This window comes from Sapajus apella, unplaced genomic scaffold (assembly GCF_009761245.1).
Source record: "Sapajus apella isolate SASKATOON/1434 unplaced genomic scaffold, GSC_monkey_1.0 scaffold39, whole genome shotgun sequence".
NCBI classification, from domain to species: domain Eukaryota; kingdom Metazoa; phylum Chordata; class Mammalia; order Primates; family Cebidae; genus Sapajus; species Sapajus apella.
In genome coordinates, this window is record NW_022436979.1 from 3,799,542 (window position 1) to 3,821,952 (window position 22,411).

General features: G+C 42.2%; 1 protein-coding gene across 5 annotated transcripts in view; it reads right to left on the reverse strand.

The window, feature by feature from the left end:
• Positions 1 to 3,918: 3,918 nt before the first annotated feature.
• The window catches only part of MFAP3L (microfibril associated protein 3 like), a 42,062-nt gene continuing 23,569 nt past the window's right edge, over positions 3,919 to 22,411 (reverse strand). For all 5 annotated transcript variants that reach the window (XM_032298656.1, XM_032298654.1, XM_032298655.1 and 2 more), the window contains one exon: positions 3,919 to 9,006. In XM_032298656.1, the coding sequence (XP_032154547.1) occupies positions 8,075 to 9,006 (932 nt within the window). In that variant the 3' untranslated portion in view covers positions 3,919 to 8,074. The remainder of the gene's footprint in view (positions 9,007 to 22,411) is intronic.

Consider the following 22,411-nt stretch of genomic DNA (forward strand, 5'->3'; position numbering starts at 1 on the left):
CGTTCAGAAATATCATTAGTGTATCTCAACTATTGTTATGAAACCAAATAATTGAGGCTGAATTGATACAGAAAGTTATTCTGCACATTAAACAATCTAACGATCACAGATTCCTCTTATTGACTGTCATATTTTCCCCTATAAATACAATGTAGACTATGCCATTAATTTTTCTGAGATCTTAACACTTTCAGATTTATTTAAAAATTTTTCCTTTCTCAACAATCATCACAGATCGAATTTCTTATTAGATGAAAACACTTCTATAAATATAATGCTGAGTCCTAGTTTTTGGAAGGTTTGTTTTAAATAATTTCAGACACACCCAGCATGAAACTGATAAAGGGCCTGCTACATGGCAGATGAATTTTCTTCTGGAATCTTTCTATAACCAAGCGTTTAGATCATGCATAAGAAGTTGGTCTGCTGGTCAGACAGCTGAGGTAATGCTAGCAGGGAAGAGAATAGAAAACACCAGCTAACAATGAGGGCAATCTATGCAGCTGTCAGAGGATCCCTTGACCCTCTTCAGACAAACGTCTTTCTTTCCATTTTGTGTCAAAACTTTGGTGGTTTTCAGAATTCTGAATCCTCTTAAAGCTTTGGGACTTTGTTCGTCTATCTCACCAAGTATCTAAACAGAGGTCTACAGCACGAGCAGACACAGTAAATCAGATTTAAGTAGGAAATCTGGCTTAAATCAGAGACACTGATCACTTAAGATGTCTCCAATGTACATCAGCTTCATATAAATCATGAAAACTTTCAGGAAAAGGATGCTGTACTGCATTTATGCTGAACAGCAGAAAGTCCCCTAATTTCATTGGATTTCTATGCTCAGGTGATTTTTTGCGTGGTTCACTGGGAGTCCTATTCTGTAATGAACTTTAAAACACAAATCAATTGTAAGAAAATCCACTCATTTAGTTAGTTGCAAGGGCTCACCAAAACTATTCACCTTTTTCAATGAACTGGAGCAGAGGCAGAAAATACATCGGTAGTGAGAAATTTGTTTTTTGAAAAACTCATATTACCCAACCTCCGTTCATTTTCAAAGATTATTTAATATTTGTTACTTCATATCTTAGGAAAATTATTTTCCCCTTAGTATCCTCATTTTATCTAATAGTGTAAATGCAATTGGTGCCAAATCTAATTCAATTGCTATTTAAAAATATCTCAGTATATCACTCCATCCATCCATCCATCCATTCATCTTTCAGGAAGTTAATTCTAATGGTCTTTCAAAAACATACTAATCAACCGAGGCAATTAATCTGCTGGTTAATTCATTTTCTTCCTTGTTATTGAACAACTCTTTAAGGAGCTGTAGCTTTATGGCATCTCAGGGGTTGGGGGGGTGTAACTGATTCTGCCTTCAACATCCCTGTTGGCAGAAACCATTCACTCAAAAGGGGGTTCACCACATGCCATATAGCTAATGTAGTAGTATCAGGCACACCCAATCTGTTTTTGTAGTCTTCTCTTTCACATATTTATAATTTTAGTTTTGTCTTGACAGTAAAGATGATTTTATTGTACCAGGACTAACTTCATGTTTCCAGCTCCACATGGCTCCATAAGGACTGGTGGGGTACTATTATTAGGATTCTTGACTCAGCATTTGAAACCTAACAACAGAACATGATATCATGAGATCATGAGCTCCCCCTTTGTCTCAGAGATTTTCAGAGGTGAACTAGTACTTGCCAGGGATACTGTGGAAAAGATTTGTATAACACAAATCTTGAAATAAATCAGATACCCTTACACATATTTTCCAACTCTGTGACTATATGCTTCTTTGAAAATCATTTGTTAATGTTAAGCCTTACTAGGAAGGCCAGGCAGAACACAGCATTCCAAAACCTGAAAAAAAAATGAGCAGCTGTTTGTTCTGGGTCTTGACAATAGGCATCAGCCAGAATTTCCCGGTTAGGACAAAAGTTTCCTACTTTCTCTTTTGTGATGACACACGGTTAATTTTTCCATTTATACCAGTGTAATTTGCTAAAATCTTTTTTTTGAAATTTTTCTCTTTTTGAGACGGAGTGTTGCTCTGTCACCCAGGTTCCAGTGCACTGGTGTGATCTCAGCTCATCGCAACCTCTGCCTCCCGAGTTCAAGCAATTCTCCTGCCTCAGCCTCCCAAGTAGCTGGGATTATAGGCATGTGCCACCGCACCTGGCTAATTTTTGTATTTTTAGTAGAGATGGGGTTTCATCATGTTTGCCAGCTGAGCCTTGAACTCCTAACCGCAAGTGATCCGCCCGCCTCAGCCTCCCAAAGTGCTGGGATTACAGGCGTGAGCCACCGTGCCCAGCTTAAATCCTTTATTTAATAGAGCAAACCTGTGGATGGCTGCAAGCAGAAATTCTGGATAACTCACTCCGCTGTTTTGCTTGCCTGTTTGGTTTACCCTGCAGTACACCACTGATTTGCCGCCCTTTTCATTTGTCACTTTCCATTTGGTAGTCTCCTTTCTCGGTTCCCTTATATATACTCCACAAAATCATCTCATCCAAGAGGAATTTGGTTTTTGCTGTTTACTGATTGTCAAAGAAACCGCACACCTGTAATCCCAGCACTTTGGGAGGCCGAGGCTGGCGGATCATGAGGTCAGGAGTTTTAGACGAGCCTGGCCAATATGGCGAAACCCCATATCAACGAAAAATACAAAAAAATAGCCGGGCATGGTGGTGGGCACCTGTAATTCTAGCTACTTGGGAGGCTGAGGCAGGAGAATCGTTTCAACCTGGGAGGTGGAGGCTGCAGTGAGTCGAGATTGCACCATTGCACTCCAGCCTAGATGACGGGCCGGGGGCGGTGAGGGTGGGGGGAAGGAAGAAACCTACTTAGCATGTTCTTGGATCTGGTGTAGTCTAGGTGTTTTGTGGCATTCTGCTACTGATGTCTTCTCCCTGTGGAATGCTTTAGGGATGTGAGCTTCTTTCTTGGATTCTCTAAAGCAAGCTCCATGTGATGTGCTAAAAATTATTTCTTGATATAGACTAAAATCGATTGCTATAAAATTTGTCAGGACAGAGTTAGGCTTCTGTAGTGGGACAAAATTATGCAGGTTGTACATATAAATTGCTTCATTTTTCTCTTTTCCCAAGAAATGCTGCAGATGCAAAGGGCAGGGGTAAGAACCGACTGCAGGTTTTATACCACGGGAAGCAATGAGTCAGGCCACAGTTACCACCCTTCAGGTGGGACGCGACACACATTCCACACACCTGTGCAAACCCTTTATTAAAGCATCAATCAAAATACAGGATGGATCACATGGTTTTCTGTTTTTGCTACTGTTATATCAACTTATATATGAATCATTTGTTTACATCTTTATTTTTAAAAAGTGAACATTTTACAGTTCACAGAATCACCAGATGGACATTTCTGTCTAGAGACATTGTTCCATGTTCCAATTTTAACAAAGGACATCCAGAACTACTGAAATGCAACAAATAAAATCTAAGTGCAAGCATCTTCCTTGACTCTCACTGTTAGCAGCTCTGTGGTGTCTGAGATACACATTTGGAGGTTTCTATTAATGGCTAAATAAAAATAATTTATGCCAGAATATTCTTAGAACTATTTACTTCCTATTTTTACATTCTCTAGCTTCAATTTTGATTGTGATATTCTTAGTATTAACTTCTTTATAAATTCCATCTCTAAAAAAATTTGTTAAAGATTATCATCCTATGATATCTTCTTGAAGAAAAGATAAATGCTCATATGATATCTTCTTGATGAAAAGATAAATAAAAGATAAATGCATTTTCCAAAATCTTTTGGAAAACACAATCAATTGTTTTATTTGATTTTTGCCCCACAATTGATTCAGTGAAGAACCCCCAAAAAATCATTAGGAAAATAAACTGTGGTATCTACTGAAGGATTTTTTTTTTTAATGACCAATATCTTGATGCCCAAAATATGAATGTGAATATACAATGAGATTTGGTAGGCATTTAAAGAGTACTAGTAACTTGATTTAAAAACCAAGAATAGAAACACTTACAGAATTACTGAAGTGACTGCCAAAAGCATATGTGAAGAGAGGTAAAGCAAAGTATCTGAACAGTGCTGAGAAAACAGAGTATCTGAAATACAAGGTAAATGCTCCATTTTGGTACCAGATGAAACACGGAAAGGATATCCCCAGTTAAAAGAACCATAGGGAGCACCACTTAAGAGTTTTAGCACTGATCAACACTGTATTTCCTAGGGCAGAATAAACAGGTATCTGGTTTGCCTTTCTAAACCATTTCTTCCAGCAGCTGGAAGCGGCGTTTCTACAGTCAAGCCAATTTGTGTTGGCCGCTCTGGGCTCAGAGCGTGCTGTTCAAAACATGGAAATGTCCTTTGTACCTGACATTTTCTTCATGTGCTAAAGAGCCGAGTAGATCCTAGATCCCCAGTAAATAAAGATCCAAGCATTAGACTTAAAACTTCTTGTCAGTCGTTAAAATAACTTACACAGCCATAAATTCATCCAGTCTTTCTATCACATTGCTTTCTTGTTATCTCATATTTGCCCTTCCAAACAAAGGTTAGACAACACAGACTTGTGCAATTAAAAATGAAACAAACACTGAAAACAGATAAAGGAGGAAAGGGGAATTCCAGAACCCCACTGTGTGAGATGTCAGGTCTTTCAGCCTTGGTAGTGAAAAAGGAATGCTCATAAGCATTCAAGACAAATCATTCTGGACATAATGACACGGCACAGTAATGCTTGGGGTGGATAAGACATTCAGAGATTTTTAGAGCGATTTCTGTAAGTTATATATCACATGTATCACATTTGGTTCCTAGAGATTTTAGTCAAGTATTAGTATTTCTTTTTGCTAAGTATGGTATACAAAAAGATGAGGATAGTAGATGTGCCCTAAAGATATGAAAATATAATATATAAAACAAAACCATTAAAAATTACATAGATTTTGCATATAAAATTGGTTTTCCCATTTAGAATAAATACCATCCAAGTTTACAGATCATCTAAATGAATTAAATATACACATACGTGAATCATTTTCAGAATTTCAAGAAAAACATTGCTAGAGATATGACCAGGATGACTCAGAAGCCAGAAATGGATTTTAAGAATGACTACGTAAGACCCAAAGGACGAGGCTTTGGATTTAGTGTCAAGCTTTTAAAACTGCCCAAATGAGTCCAATGTGCACGAGTGTGTACACACACACGTTCAGTCACACACATGAATTTCTATGAAGCTGAACAGTTCACTTTGTCTTTGAAAAATCAGCTGAAAGTCACGAAGTCTTCTGTATTTCATATTCTAGCAAGAGGGCCTCTCTTATTTCACAAAGAAGCTGCAGGATGGATAGGAAGAGTGTAGCATTTTTGGAAAGAAAAATTCCTGTTTTAAGCCAACCTCCCTTTATGTTGGCTATTATCAAAATCGAGAGCATTCTGATGCCTTAAAGAGGGAGAAAGTTTTGAAAATCTATATACTCTCTCCTGACTGCAGTCTAAAGCAGCAAAACCAATTGGGAAACATTCTTTGGCCATGTCTGTCTGCTCTTGCTCCACTAAAATCTGCCCACTTTTAACTTCTTATCACTATTCAATGTCTAGGTGGAATGGATGCCTTCTCCTGTTGCTTCCATGTGGAAACCTGCAGGTGAGTTTGGGTGAAATGAGAACTGAATAGAACGGAGTAACATTCATACCATATCACAAAATGAACTTGAGTCCTCTGATGGCTTTGGGCACATAAACCCATGGTAAAGAATCTGCGGGCCTTCATGACAACTGGAAAATTTTTATATTCTAAGAGCTGGAGTTAAAGCTTTTCTGCAACCCCAAAACATACAATGCTAGTCCAGAGAGCCCGAACAGGAGTCATGATTTCTCTGAATTTCTCACTACTCATTTCTTTATGTGACCGCCCAAAGCACTTCTATTAGAAGTCAAAAGTTCAGTCCTTTCCAAGGGATGCCTGATCAAACTCCATGACTAGCTAGCTCCTATCAGCTTCCACAACAGTTAATCTATAAATCAACAAATCAAGGCTAGGTTTAAAGCCAAGCCCACTGCCCTCCATTAGAGCCAGATTACATTTGTCGTAAAGCTGGGATGGCAAAAGCATCCAACTTCACGGACCCATTTTTGCTTGTCTCATGCAGTGGGGGTTGGTTATCCTGGAAGATTGCAAACTTTCTGTGAAACTATACATGTTTGAACTAGAAGGGATCCTGTAGACTCTTGGGTGCTACCTGCATATTTTACAGATGAAAAAGATTAAACCCCAGAGATGGGAGTTGTCCAGACGGCAACAGGGTGAGGAGTAAACATCTGGGTCTGCTCTCATCACCAGTGCGGCCTATGCAATCTTAGACATCAAAACCCCACCACTTGATGTGGCTTGCTAGGTAAGGCCCTTATGAGTTTAAGGTTTCTGTCTCCTTTGCGTATCAGAGAAAATGAAATAACATGACTCATTCTCGCCAATATTAAATCTCAATTGCAGATGTGGTCCTAATGACTTTTTTGGAAGGAGAAGATCCACAATTTGTTTAAAATGCTACAGTTTCTCAAAACCAACAATCTTATTTAAGTAATGAAGTGTGAAAATGTTAGGTGGACCGAGAGATCAAAGCCAAAGTCTTCTTTAACGTGATTGTGAAAAGGAGCGAGGATTAGTTTGGCTCTGTAACAGAGTGAGACCATTTCAGTGGTGCTCAGAGTTCGTCTCCTCTGCCCCTTCTACAGATAAGGGACCTGAGGCCCAGGCTTGCCCAAAGCCAGGCAGCTGGATATTGGCACAGTCGGGGAAGGTATTAAGCCTTTGACTGACTAACTTTTTCTTCTTTCCATAACATCATGCACCTCACATATAACTACTTTCTTGCAGGACGGAATAATTATTCAATGATTTTGGCATGAAACTTGATGGCACAGTTCCCTTTGCTATTACCTGAATCTTTCCCTCTCCCCTTTAAGGACAGCCAAGTCCGCTATGCAGTTCACAAAGGTGGACCTGGTTATATGACTTCAAAATCAAGTGTCCGAGTCATCCAACAGCATGTGGTCCCTGCAAGCCTGGTTGGAAGCCAGTAGTCTACAACCTATAGGAATTCATTGACTCCTCTGTCTTTGGAAGCAATAATTTTTCCAGGTAAAGAATCAGGCTTTGTTTGGAGGATGATGTAACTTAAACATAAATAGTGATTTTCATGGGTGGTGTGGGTCTATTTAACCTTTTCCTATTTCCCTCCACACCTCAGCTGAGCTCACCAAAAGGCTCTCTGAATCAGACAGGTAAACACATTTCTTGACTATTAAAGTGCTATTCCGGGGCAAAGTTTTTCTCAGTTTCACAACAGCAGCTTCATTAGAAATGAACAAAAAAAGCAATCTATGAAAATAGGCCTGGGGAATGAAAAAAAAAAAAAGCCTCGTAACTACTTTGGAACATAACAAATGTAATGTCACTTGTAGATATCAGCCCTGGTACTGGTGACTGACACCAAAGTCTCTGAGGTACGTGTTCTAGGGAAAAATAAGGACAAAAATGGCAACGAGGACTAACCCAGAAAGAGCAATTAGTATCAATCACAAGGACTCCATTAAAAAGGAACAGCCAAAGTAAATAAAACTGAGAAGAAAGTGCAAAAAACCCACGTACGTGCATTTGCTATTGTAGCAGACCTATACTTTTTAAAAGGAAAAGCAATGCAGTGTGCATTGGACAGGGTTCTTGAACTCAGAATATCTTACAGCGGTGGACTCTTTGCCAAGAAGGCATCACCAATTAAGGTATTTGGCAGAGATCAGCCTCTGAAACTCCTATCACACAGACAGACACCTTCTGTTTGATATCAATTCTGCACCCTGATGTTTCTTGCATCCTTTTCTACTGGGGAAATGCCAGTCCCATTCACGGCAGGCAGGTGCTTCCCCTTTCAAAGTGGCGTCACTCCTAGCTAAGGGATGAGAGTCTTCTGGTAAGGCTTAGCGGCAAGTGCGAACTACATCTGTATTACAAGGAGCAGCCCCTGATTTTCTGGATATGCATAGCTTTTCGGGGTTGGTATTAGACATGGCTTTCATAAATAATGCAGGTGTTTTTGTCATGTGTCACTGCTGGCTCCGTGGCTTCCAGGTAAGCTGGTGGCAGTTCCTTATCTGATACCTCAACAGGCGTGGGCTCTTCCGACGTTAGCTCGGTGGACGTGACATCGGTAGAAGGCTCTGCAGTTTCGGGGGAATGTTCAGCCGACAGTTCTGTCTCCTCTACATCTTTGACTTCAAATTGTCTACCCTCTTGGTCGTCTGCATGCTCTTTTTTGGACTGCGGGTGAACCGACACCTTGATGGCAATTTGCTGAGGTTGCTCGTGCAGCGAGGAGGCGTCTGAGTCGGCAGCGGGGGAGTCGCTCCGCTTCAGAGAGTTGGGGATTGTGTAGACCTCATCCCTGTCTGCGGCCTCCTGGCCCTCTGGAGTATGCCTCACAAAATTCTGCCCCTGCTCCTCCAGCCCAACCACCTCCATAATCTCCTCCATGATCGTCCTGCAGTTCATGATGAGAGGTGGCAGAGGCACGCTCCTGGCAAGCTCTTCGATGTAGCGGGCGAACTCCATGGTTTTGAACTGGGTGACTTTGGCAAGCTCGAGAGTTTTGGCAGAGGTGATGATGGGGATACGCTTGGCGATCTCGAATGCCTTCTGCAGCTTCTCTGCACCTTCTGTCCTAAAGAACTCATTGATGGCCTTCTCGGTCTTCTTCAGGTGGCTGCTCATCATGCACAGGCGGGTGATGTTGAGGACCATGACGATGGTGAAGGCCACCAGACACACGACCATGTAGTAGACGCCCATGTCTCCGGAGGTGAAGATGACACGCAGAGTCACCGTGTTGTTCACTGTGCCATAGATGTTCGAAGCCACACATGTGTATTTACCTCGGTCTGAGAAGGATACCTTGGTGATGTTCAGGAGGCCGCTGTCGTGCATTTGCCATTTTTCTGTAGGAAGGGAGAGAAGAGAATTCAACCAAGGAACACAGAGCTCCTGTTCTACAAACTGATAGGTTTCTAAGAATAGCTACTACTAACTATGAACATCTACTTAACGTGCTGGCAATGTGTCAGGAAGTGACAGGCATTAGCTTATCTAATCTTCACAACAACTCTGCAAGGTGGGCCCTGACACTGGCTCAGTTTTACAGGATGAGGAAACTGAGGCACAGTCAGGTTAAACAACATTCCCAAGGATACCCGCGTGGAAGCTGTAGAACTGGAAGATGAACATGAGTTCTAGAGGCTGTGCTCTTTTTTTTTTTTTTTTCCTGCGATGGAGTCTTGCTCTGGTGCCCAGGCTGGAGTGCAGTGGCACGATCTTGGCTCACTGCAACTTCCACCTCCCAGACTCAAGCAATTCTCCTGCCTCAGCCTCCCGAGTAGCTGGGATTATAGGCGCCTGCCACCACACCTAGCTAAAGTTTTTTATTTTTTAGTAGAGATGGGGTTTTGCCATGTTGGCCAGGCTGGTCTTAAGCTCCTGGCCTCAGGTAATCCACCTGCCTCGGCCTCCCAAAGTGCTGGGATTACAGGTATGAGCCACCACACCCGGCCAGGTGCACTCTCAACTACCAAACCCTATTGTGTAACTCCACCTCCCAGTGAAAAATGAGAGAAATTAACAATCTGGAAAACACTGTGCTCTTATTGAAAAGTTCCTTAACTTTAAAAGCAACTGATTCTCTAACCTGCCAGTGAGCATGCCTCTATTGAATATATGTTCACTGGGGAGGTTAATGCAATTAAATTATAATTGTTTACCTGAGTTTCTCAAATTTAAGACTGAAGTTATCCTTATATGATCTCAGTTAATTAAAACATAATTTATGTCATTCATATTGAGACTCCACAATGAATTATCTACACTATTTAAAGTTACAAGCTAACACTGTGAATATTCAGAGGCTGGATATGAATTAATATCAATTTGTTTGAGCCTTGCAAATAAATTACAGACCCATCAAGCTGAAAATAAGCTTGTCACGAAGGAGAACATACATTGATAATAAATGCGTGTTTTCTTACCCCCACCGCCCTCTCTGGAAGGGACCTAGCGTCACCTTAGGAATGATAGTTTGAATCCAGTGAAATACTTTGGTTTGAACATAGTCTGCTCATCTACCTGCAGGTCAAAGACCCCAGTGAAACACGATACTAGGTGTGGGTTCGGGGTGTTAGGTCTGACCTCTTCTGAAACCCTGCCACCTCCTTCGACCGTTCCATAGAGCGAATGAAGATTCCAGTTAGGCTTTTGGGGAGTTCTAAAAGACTGGCAGATATTTATCCATAAAAACATTCTATTTCCCCGAGCCGACTAGAGAAGCCTCTCCTGAGAGCTGAGGCAACTGAACGCAGAGCTTCCTTCTAAGCATCTATTATTGCACTGTGTATTACTTGTTTGTTCTCCTTATGGTAGTGAGTTTTAATTCTATTAAAAGGCTTGGTATTTCCCAAGACCAATTTTTTTTTTTTTTAAATCCAGGGTTCCAATGGACTATGGAATGAGGCAACAGAGGGCCCATTTTCCCGCAGTCTCTCTGCTCCAAGGAACTTTCTTAAGGAAGCTGGACGTGGCAACGAGCTACCTCCTGGGTTCTACAGTTCCTCCTGCTGATCAGCCAGGGTGAATCTGGCGGGAGGCCTCTCGGTGGACGCTGCCACATGACTGTGCCTCCTGAAAGAACATCTGTGAAGAGTACTTTCTGGTGTCCCTGAGTAACCCTTTTCTAACAATTCAGCCAGTGTACTTCCTCCAAGAGTAGAAAACATCGGCTTGGGAAATCAAGTGAAAATTTTCAGCTTCTTGTGAATGCGTGCGAACCAACCAACCTACTCAGTCTGTGAAATTCTTGCTAATTCAGATACGTCATGGGCAAGACTTCTACCACGTTTGTTCCTTGAACGTACATTTTGATATTCTGGCTACAGATTTATTCAAATATACAATGGCCCGAGGCCAGGAAAGTTACCTTATTTTCTTATAATTTGCATGTCTCATAAAAGCAGACTGCAGCAGGCATAGGGAAAAAAAAAAAAAAAACAGAACAAAACTCTGATTGATTGAAAGCTTATTCCATATAGAAGACACTGGGTTCTAGAGACGTACAGACTATGCTTCTAGTTTCTCAGATTTACCTTCCTTTTTTTTTGAAAATATAGCAGAAAATGGAGTGAGGAGGCTAAGAAGGTGAGGTTATTTGTGTGGAGGATGGTTAGGATCAGTTTGTTATTTGTGTGAATGAGGTTAGGATCATCGTCCCCATCTGCACCACTTTTGTGGAACAATTATCTGTAAATACAAGGATCGAGTAGTCTGAACCTGGGTACAGAAGAAGAGAACACCAACAAAGGCATCTGATGGTAACAGAAACAGCTTTTCCCCAAACCTAAGTAACAACTTTAGTGATACTTGGGTTCTAACAGAAAAGTTACAGAAAAGTAAAATGTGAAAACACTTACTAGTTACAACATCCCAATGCTTTCCTCTACCAAACATTTAAAAATGTTTCTGAATGTGAACTTTAGAGTTCTCAGAGATGCTTTTGTTCTACTGATATGTATTTAACCTACAACCAAGCAGTTCAATTCAGACAACTACTTACAGACACTTCAAACGTTTCTTGTGACATTGTTAAAAGGGGGATAGCTTGGAATCAAAGCACTCTAATTAGGTGATATGTGTGGTTCGTTTTGGGGAAATCTGTGAGACGTTTAACAGATAAATTATTATTTAGGAGTATAGTCAGATTCTTAGCCCAGTATAGTGGGTCCACAGGTGAATGGTTTTTATATACTTTATCCAATATTTAATCTTATTTGTTCTGAAAGTTTGAAGCCCAGCCATGTACCTGTGAAGTGACTATTTTAACTATAAACCATGACAAATATGAATAGATAGATGATAATCCTAAAGCAGTGAGGTTCTTATGTATAGAGTCAGCTGTGACAATCGAGTTAAATGACTGACACCATTACAGCTCTCTCTGCCAACAACTTCCCATTTCCAGTGGAGGACAAAGATACCAAAATACCTCTTTCGTTTTCAGTCTACTGCTAGATTCCTCTTGAAACCATCGTCATCTTCATTTTATGGGTTAATGTTCATGTCACTTAGAATTCTGGGTGAGATACGGTAAAATGAGTATGTGACCTGGATTAAAACATGTATTCCCAGACCACAAAGTGAGTCCACGTCTTTGGAAGCCAACACACAGTCCTACAACTATCATAGAAGAACTAAGGTCCTGCAGGCTTGAAGGTTGCGTATGTCTGTCTTCCCCTACTTTCTTTTTTGTAAAGGCCAAGACATTAATTCGTTCTGGGAACCAAGACTCCAAATATTTCCTCTCAGCCTCAGCTGCCCTTCCATTAGTGAAAAATACAGATTTTCTGCACATACTATTGCCATATACAGTTCTGAGAAGCAAAGGTGGTGCACATTCTGAGGCTCTTCCCACATCAGCTTTGAGCTCATGCTCAAGAAGCAACTCCATCCACACAGCACCTGTCCAAACAGAACATCTTGAAAACATTCTTGCTGCTGCATGTCACCATTCACACCTGTCTATAAACACTTGGCCCGGTGGTTCATTCTAGAAGGGTCCTGACTTCAGCTGCTAGAAAGTTGTGCAAACACCCACGGTGACTATCACAGATCTTCAGTGCTTTACATGTGACATGGGGATGCACAGTGCGGTTCCCATGTATTTTAAACTGTAACTGAGTGGGAATGTCAAGCTTATGCACTGAATGTTCATGAAGCTGCATCACTTCAGCACAAATAAAATCCAAAATGTCAGGAGCGAATGCCAAGTCAGTTCTACATGCAATGATTCTGGAGGAAACAACAGAGGCAGCCATCTCACTATGGCCTTCTGAATAGAAGACAGACTCACCCTCTTCCTGCACCTGGACTCCGTTACACAATCCCTGTGCCTTGCGCAGATTGTAGCTCCCCTGCCACCACGTTGAAATGACCTTCCTCCATCCCCTCCATTTCCACTCCTGTTCTGGAAGGTGATGCACACCTGAGGCTTTAGGCTAAAATGCTCAGGCCAAGGGCTGCTGCAGCTCATCTCTCCTGGAGACTAGAAATTGCCAGGGACCTGCCACAGTCTTCCCCAAGCACAAGACTTAACTGTGAAAATCTTCTAGAGGTGGATAACAGTGTTGTGGTGACAGCGTCTCCTTTGCCAAGAGAAAAGCCAGCAAATGTTGTTTCTGAACTGTACCGCAGTGCATAGGCTAGGCCACACAACAAAGCTGACATTTGTAGAAGGGTAGTGATCATTTTTTATCTTGTTCGCTAATTCAGTCAACAAATATCAATGAGCACACTCTCTAAGTACCAGGCTCCACTCTAGATGATGAGAATACCAAGATGAGCTAGACATGACCCCTGACTGCAAGAAAACAGCCAGTTCCAAGAGAAAAACAGACTCCGAGACACAACCACAGCATCATGTGGTAAGCAGAATGGCATCTGGGAAGGAGTGAAGGGGGCAGAGGGCAAGGGCTTCCTAGAGGAGGTCACTGCTAAGCCAGATCTGCTGGCACAGGAAGGGAGAGGAAGGGGAGTAAAAGAGAAAGGACTTTTGAGGCCAGAGGGAGCACAGGAGAGAAGACGGTGAGCCACTGGAGCCGACAAACCACTAGAAAACTGAGAAGGGCTCAGATGGAAGAAGGCAGGGCTGGATTCAGGCGGGCCCCCAAATGTACAAAGCTTTCTATCTATCCTGCAGGGGAGCGGGGGCCCCTCCTGCTTCTCACCGTCATTTACACTGACCTTTCCCTGACAGGTTGGCCTTACTTTATTTCTTACAGGGGCCACAGGGCCTTCCCACATGCTTCCTCTCTGGCTGCAAGGCCTCCTTCCTCCCCACTTCAAGTCCCAGCCTCACACACTTTGCCTAGTTAAGATCCCATCTTTAAGCCTTGCTCCAATTCCCAATAAGGCCTTCTCTGACCCCTGATTAAATCAGCGGAGGAACCTAAAAGCACTGAGCAGATGCAGCAAGCATGGGATGTTTAAAGATGAAGACGACAGCACTTCAAACTGGGGGGGAAAGGCTGCTGGGATAGATGACTATTTGTTTGCATGAAAATAAAGGCAAATTCCTACTTTAAGTGATACATAAAAATAAATTCCAAGTATTCTGAAGATCTAAATATAAAATTAAGTCTAAAATTAATAGAGAATAGAAAATATTTTATAACCTTGAAATAAGAAGTCCTTTTCAAGCATTTCAAGCCCCTCAGAAGCTGTAAAGGAGAACACCAGTGGATCAGATTTCCCCTAAATTAATTTTTTTCACTATAAAATATGCCCTATTAAAGTTAAAAGCAAATGACCAGGAGAAGATTCTAGAATGTTTGACAGACAAATGCTTAATGACTCTAAACCATCATGAACAGCTATAAATCAAGACAAACTATAAGTCAAGACAAACCCAAAAGAAAAAATGGGAAAGGACTATGAATAGATCATTGGCAAAAACAAGAAATGTGAATGGTGTCTATGTGTAGAAAATCACAAACAATTAAATTATGATTACATTTATAGGGATTACGGTCTTTTCTTTTTTTTCTTTTGAGACGGAGTTTCACTCTGTCGCCCAGGCTGGAATGCAGTGGCATGATCTCAGCTCACTGCAACCTCTGCCTCCCAGGTTCAAGCGATTCTCCTGCCTCAGCCTCCTGAGTAGCTGGGATTATAGGCACCCGCCACCATGCCTACCTAATGAAAAAAATTAATGAAAAACATTTTTAGTAGAGACAGGGTTTCACCATGTTGGTCAGGATGAACTCCTGACCTCAGGTGATCCACCTGCCTTAGCCTCCCAAAATGCTGGGATTACAGGTGTGAGCCACTGTGCCCGGCCATTACAATCATTTTTAAAACAACCTTTTCGCCTTTCAAATTGCCAGATTAAAGGGGATCACTAATGACGCTGCAGCAGTGGAAATCGACGGCTGCCTGGCTGTGTGAGGGGCAGGCCCGGGAGCTCGCCGCAGCCTGGATGGCCCACTCCTGCCCAGCTCAGCCTTCTTTCATTAATTCTTTCCCTTTTTTTATTTTTAATGTTGCTGAGAATGTGGGGTAAGGGACGCTTCCACTCATTGCAGGTAGTCGTCAAGCTGGTAACATTGGAAGGTTGATTTAATCACAAGTTAAAATGAAGGCAGCCTATGACCCACTTTTAGACTTGAAATTCTTCAAACCAGGCAAGCCGAGGCTGACTGGGAAAACATTAACGAAGTTAACAAACCAAGGTGATGAAAAAAATATCTTTTTAAGAACAGTGTTTCTTCCCAGGGACACAGTTCCAGAGCCTTCCTCCCCTGCTCACTTTCTCTGAGGAAGCCATAACCATGGTGGGTTCCACACGTGGGAGGCAGCTGACCTGGTGCCCATGTGGAATGGCCCAAAGTCTTCTTGACAGGACAGTGCCAGGTAGCCCATCTAGCAATGAGAAAACAGACCAATAGCATCCTACGGCTGCAATTAAACCAGTAAACAGCAAGAGATTCTATGGTACACGGGTGACTGCGCCTCAGTGTGAAACCAACATACAACAACATCAGAACTGACACTCACACAAACTTTTGAGCAAATTATTGCTGTGCGGCAATGAGCAATGCATTCTGAATGGAAGAATCACAGGGAAACTGACAGCACAACCTTCACAGACACTGTCATCATGCCACTTCTACCGAAACCCTACATTCTTCCCAGGCTTACCTTAGGATCACTGAGCACTAAAAGTTAACATTTTCAACTTGAGAAAGCTGACTGGAAAAAAAAAATTATACCCAAATGCTAAGCTCTTAAAATTTCCAATTACTTATTTTGGAAAAAAAAAAAAAAAAAAAAAGACCTATTTTTCCTCAGAGCAATCCTTTTATGAATGCATACGTGTAAACAGTGGTGGACGTACGGATTGTCTATATCCACAATGAGTGGTATAAACAGATTAAAACTGTATTAACAATCCTGTTTAGACACTTAGGCTCTTAAGCCTCACACACCCATGCTTTTCAAGGAGAAGAATTTAATCTACTAAAACAAGTATGTTCGTTTCTCGAAACCAACTTAAACATACTCAGATGGTGAGAGTGCCAATAAATGTTTATGCAAACATAAATGAACTACAACATTCACTTAAATGACAATCACGTAGAATCAGCACCCTTCAAAGAGGCACACAGTGTGTACATATGTGTTTGTCTATAAATGTGGTGCACATTTTCCACTATGTGAAATATAGGCTACTGAAGAGAAAGGATGCATGCCTTTTTACAAAACCTAATTGAAAGCAAATTTAGCACTGCATGGGTACACCTGTTACAGGGCTTCTACAGAAGATGACAGCTCCTTAAAGCCACTGCAGCGTCAGGTTATAAATCCCAGAAACTGCAGGTGCTCTTGTGCTTCCCCGACCCCACCCACAACCCTCCCAAGAGACCTCTTCAGCGAGTACTAGGGCAGCTCTAACAAGCTATTTCTTACATCACGTGGAGTGAAGGTGGTCTGGGGTAATATAGGCTTGGCTAAGCTTTCAAGGTGGGGATGGAAGGATTTTGCTGTTCTGAATCTGCAGTTCTGTTCTACATCAAGGTATTAATATCTGAAAAGAACCTACGGTCTTTTTATTTCCTGGAAAAGGAAACATCTGTTCCTCTAGCTAATTTGATCTGGTAATCTTAATTTTAAAAGAAGTGCCAAGCATGTAATTCCATGTGGGCTCACAATAGTCTTTTCTAGAGAGTAGCTACACGTGGTCCTCCAAAATAAGAGCACCCTACACTTGGTTCACAAAAATCACTTCCATTTTGAGACTCTCAGCTGTCATCCTTCTCTGAGATGGATCCCAAGTGGAGCACAACTCACTAAAGAAACTCACAAATGGTGGTTATCAGGTTGGTACTTCATAAGGCTCAATTTAGAAAATTAACCTTAGTAATGTCAAGTAAACTCCTTCTATGGGATCTACTTTAGAATGACTTTCTTTTCTTTTTTTTTTTTTTTTGAGAGTCTCACTCTGGAATGCAGTGGTGAGATCTCGGCTCTGCAACCTCTGCCTCCCAGGTTCAAGCGATTCTCCTGCCTCAGCCTCCCGAGTAGCCAGGACGACAGGCGTGTGCCACCACGCCAGGCTAATTGCTATATTTTTAGTAGAGATGGAGTTTTACTACATTGGCCAGGCTGGTCTAGAACTCCTGACCTCATGATCCGCCTGCCTAGGCCTCCCAAAGTGCTGGGATTACAAGTGTGAGCCACTGCGCCTGGCCTCCGGAGTGACTCTTTACTTAGCTAAGGGGTTGCTCCTCTGTGTTAGAGCAGGATTTCTCAACTCTGTTACTCCTGACATTGTGGGCTGGATAACTGTTTCTTGTAGGGGTCTGTGCTGGGCAACATAGGTCGTTTAGCAGCACCCTTGGCCTCTCACTAAAAGCCAGGAGCACAACCTGCTTGACCCCACTGGTTATGACAACCAAAAATGTCTCCCAACTTGGCCACGTGTCCTCTGTGGAGAAAATAGGCCCCAGCTGAGAACCACTGGGTTAGGCAAATGCAAAATTCACCTGGTAGATAATACTTTGTAATTTCCACATACACTGCTTTCTTCTGAGGCAGAAGCACATCAGATATCAAAGGGCCCTTTGTACACAGAAGCGATGCACTAGGGAAGGAAGGCTCTAATGAGAAGAGATTCCCAAACTCACTATCACAGCAGTCGGGACATTATTTTGAAATTTCAAATAACAGATAAGGGACAGGAATTTCTTCTGTATTTACTGAGTTTTTAAAAGGTTGAGAAATTGAGAGAGAGAATATCAAATTACCCAGAAAACACTTTCCTTTACAAAACACAGTATATTAGGAAACAGGGATTTTAGCAATCGAAACCTACTATTATGAGGATATAGTACAATATTAACAATAATAATAGCAGTGTCACTTACTGAGAGCTTGCTATATTCCAGGTACCTCTGCTACGCATTTAAAACTCACGGTCCCACCTGTAGTGAAAAAGGATTCTCTCTACTTCACAGATGAGAAAACTTGGTTCAGAAAAGTCAAAGAACTTCCTTAAAGACTATATAGTGTGAATCTTCTGAATTTCCAATAATATATTCCTAATTACCTATTTTCCAATAATCCATACATAATGTGTTCACAAGTCGTAAATTGTGTTTGGTACCTTTTGATGTTTTGTTTTTGAGATAGCATCTTGCTATTGCCCAGGCTGGAGAGCAGTGCTGTAATCAAGTCTCACTGCAGCCTCAAACTCCCAGGCTCAAGCAATCCTCCCACCTCAGCCTCCACCGTAGCTGGGACTACAGGTCCATGTCACCAAGCCCTGCTAACTTTTAATTTTTTTATAGTGACAGGGTCTCACTATGTTGCCCAGGCTGCTCTTGAATTCCTCGGCTCCACTGGGTCCCACCCTGGCCTCTCAAAGTGCTGGGATTACAGCCGTGAGCCATGGCACCAGGCTTTGATGAGTGTTTTTAAATCTCAAATATTTAATATACCAAACAAGGAATTCAGTCTAACAGGTTAATACACCACTTACACTGATCTTAGAAGTTAAGAATAATTTACATTTAATGCTGTGGACACCGACCTCTTGATATATAGACATTAAGTAGGGAGGTGATAACTATAGTCTTAAGACTGGCTGACACGGCTTGTCATGGTCCCTTGCTGAAAGAGGCATATTACAATCTATTCAAAGAAACCTGCAAAAGTAGAGGAAGAAACACAAAAAGCGAAGTAACCTAGAGGCAAAATGTCTAATAATGAATTCCACAGCACTACAAGAGTAGTTGTGACAGTTGTGGATTCAGTGCTTAATTGTTTTTGGCAACCAGACACTACAAAAGTACCGAAAACAAATCCACAGAAAGTAAAAAATCTAACTTGATGGAAGATTTTCAAACGTAATCTCTAACAAATCAGACATGTTTACAAGGGCCGAAACCAGCTGACTTTCTTAAAGCCCTTGTAACTTATCATCCCAGATAGGTGCTAATGTTAATGTAAATGGTTTCAAGTCACAGTAAGAAGCAACAGTGAAAATACATTGGATAATTAGTGCCTGAAATAATTAAGACTTACTTCCTGGCTACTATACAGTTCTACTCACTTCTTGCAAAAGGAAAACTGAAGGTAGCCTATTTTGTGGCCATTTGTGGTTATTGGTATTGTGTGCTTTATGGCGGGTGGACCATCGCAAACAGGTTCTCTGCTGAACTACAAAAACGAAAACCAAAGTCTTCCGGAGAGAGATCACACATTAGCCTCTCCTGATCCGGTGAAATTAAAGTGACAGCACCAGGCAAGCAAAGCAAACCCGCCAATGACAGGAAACAGCCCCATTCTCCCTGGGCCTGGAGGGGCTGGCAGGAATTACAGCTCTCTCAGCTTAGCAGCAGAAACGAGACATGAAATTGCTCCTTTCCAGGCTAATCACAAAGTGAACAGCGGTATGCTCCTTAAGTGACTCACCTGATGACCATGAACGCCTTTTTGTGCATGTGCATGCCATGTACACATACACGTTCCAGCACAAATCCTAACCCTGTCTGACCTTGCCATTGGTAGTGATGATGCCTTTTCCACCAGGGAATTCTCACATTCGCTCAGTCTGGGTGAGAGGCTCTTCAACATTTTTCACCTACCAGAACCTAAAGGATGCTGCTGGCGGGCACCGAGGGAGAATGAATACCAGCTGGCCACACTGTGGTTGTGCCATATCCTCTGATTTCACCTTGTTTTATATGAGGATTAGTAGCACTTCACTATTGTGCTCATTATAAGGACTAGAAATAGCATGTCACTTGGTACAGGGGCTTAGTAAATGGCAGCAGTTGTTAATGAAAATTATATTAATTTTGTTTGGTTTTAACAGTAGTCTTAGTGTACATAGGTAAGGTTCTAAGATACTAGCTTTTTTTTTGAGACAGAGTCTCACTCGTCACCAGTCTGGAGTGCAGTCGCGCGATCTTGGCTTACTGCAACCTCTGCCTCCTGGGTTCAAGCGATTCTCCTGCCTCAGCCTCACAAGTAGCTGGGATTACAGACACAGGCTGCCACACCCGATCAATTTTTGTATTTTTAGTAGAGATGAGGTTTCATTATGTTGGTCAGGATGGTCTTGAACTCCTGACCTCGTGATGTGCCATCTGTGGCCTTCCAAAGTGCTGGGATTATAGGCGTCAGCCACTGCGCCCAGCCTAGTATTTTTCATACCATATTCAATCACCTCTTTGTTGAGTTATTTAAAAACAACAACAACAACAACAACAACAAAAAACCACTCCCTTTAAACTTCTAGCCTATTGGCCTGAAAATGGAAATCTATGTTCATTTCCCTCATCAGAAATGAAAAGTTAAAGACTATAGGTTTTCCAATAGGCCATTCCAGCTTTTAGATTCTGATATTTTATGAGCAAGAACCTCTTGTTTCTGTTGTTTTCTGTGTGTTGCTTGGTTGTTAGGTACACTGCTTTGTATATTATCCCATGTTGCTCATGCTCTGAATTACCATTATGCATTGCAATTACAGAAGCTGAGCTGGAACATCAAGTACTGGTAGCACGAGTTCTTTTTAAAACTTGAAAGTGCATCTTCCTTATGAGATTTAAAATAGATTTACCAGCAAGGCTGCTGGTGACAAACAAGATGAGCGCACTGGATTCTGCTAGAGCGGTTCTGTGTGCCAAAGGCTTTTGACTGGCAGCCACCAGCTTCGGGTCTACCAACTGGCTGCTACCATAGTCCATCTTAGCACCCAGAAACAAAAGAAAACGGAGCCAAATATGACTACCAACTGGTTCAATGCCCTCATATACAGATGAAGGAGGCATGGTGCGGAGTCAGCTTGCCAACGCTGAGTCAGCAGCTACAAGGACCTTTTCGCTAAGACACTGCATAAGTATCTCCGAAGCAGTAAGATACTACACTTTGGGATAATCCTCAAACTGTTGCAACTGAAATTCAGTCCCCAGCACTAGGCTGTTCCCATAGTTCTCTTCCTCTCTAGGACTGAGGAGTTCAGTGCCAAAGCCCAGTTCTTTAATACCCGGGGATACAACCTTTGCTTCAGGGTCCATGTAAAGGTAGATCCAAGTCTGGTGTCTTTGTTTCCTTTGATTCAGTCACCCTGGGTTCCCCAGCCATGGCCCAGCCCTGTAGAAAGACCTGCTAAGGTCCTTGGGCTGCAGTGTCTTTGTTACCATGGCTACTGCCCTCTGTTCACAAGTGTGACATCACTACCTTTTCACTTATGCTGGAGGAAGGGGCTGTAGGAACAGAAACCAGTGTGGGCCAGGGGTTGCATTCCCTCATCTTTCTGCTGTCAGTAGTAAAGGTTCTAGTCATAGCCACTTTTTTTTTTTAAATTGAGACAGAGTCTCACTTTGTCACTCAGGCTGGAGTGCTGTCCTGTGATCTCCATTCACTGCAACCTCTGCCCCCTGGGTCTAAGACATTCTTCTGCCTTAGCCTCCTGAGTAGCTGGAATTACAGGTGTGCACCACAATGCCCGGCTAATTTTTGTATTTTTAGTAAAGATGGGGTTTCGCCATGTTGGCCTGGCAGGTCTCGAACTCTGGATCTCAGGTGATCCGCCCACCTCAGCCTCCCAAAGGGCTGGGATTACAGGTCTAGTCATAGCCACTTAATAATAGCAGGGCTTTGGGCAAATTTCAGTAAAGGCACATTTGAACTCTAACATCTCCAAGGTGCCTTCTAATTTATCTCTGCGACTGTCTCACGGTTCCTCATGGTGGGTAAAAGTTCGACTCTCTGAGGTTAAACACGATTCATAATATATCATATTTTGACTTAAAGGAAGAAGCTTTATAATACTGTACAACCTTGACTGACTAACCCAAAGCAGCGTAAGTGACAGCATTACAGCAAACCCCACATTCCGGCCACTCAGACGGCTAGCAGCCCCAACCATGCGGAACACAGCTGTGAACCAGAAGCAGGCGATTGCCAGAAAGCTTCATCACTTAGCTCCTAAGGAGATAGATGGCATTAGCCCCTATTCCTTTTTCAGAGCAATTAAGATAAAACGAGGGAAAGAGATTTAAAATGTAGGTTTTCCTGTAGCAGAAACTCTTCTGGGAATTGTCCATTGGTTAAAGAATTGTGGAACAGGAGGGCAGTGTGAGCACAAGGAACAAAAAAGCGACCACTTCAGTCTTTTCACTCCCCAACCCCAGCCCCTCGACTTCACACAGCACATGCCTGGGAAAGCAGATTCAGTCCTGCTCAATCCCACCAGGCTTGGGTTTTCAGACAATTACTTCTCGCATCTAAAAGAAGAAATGC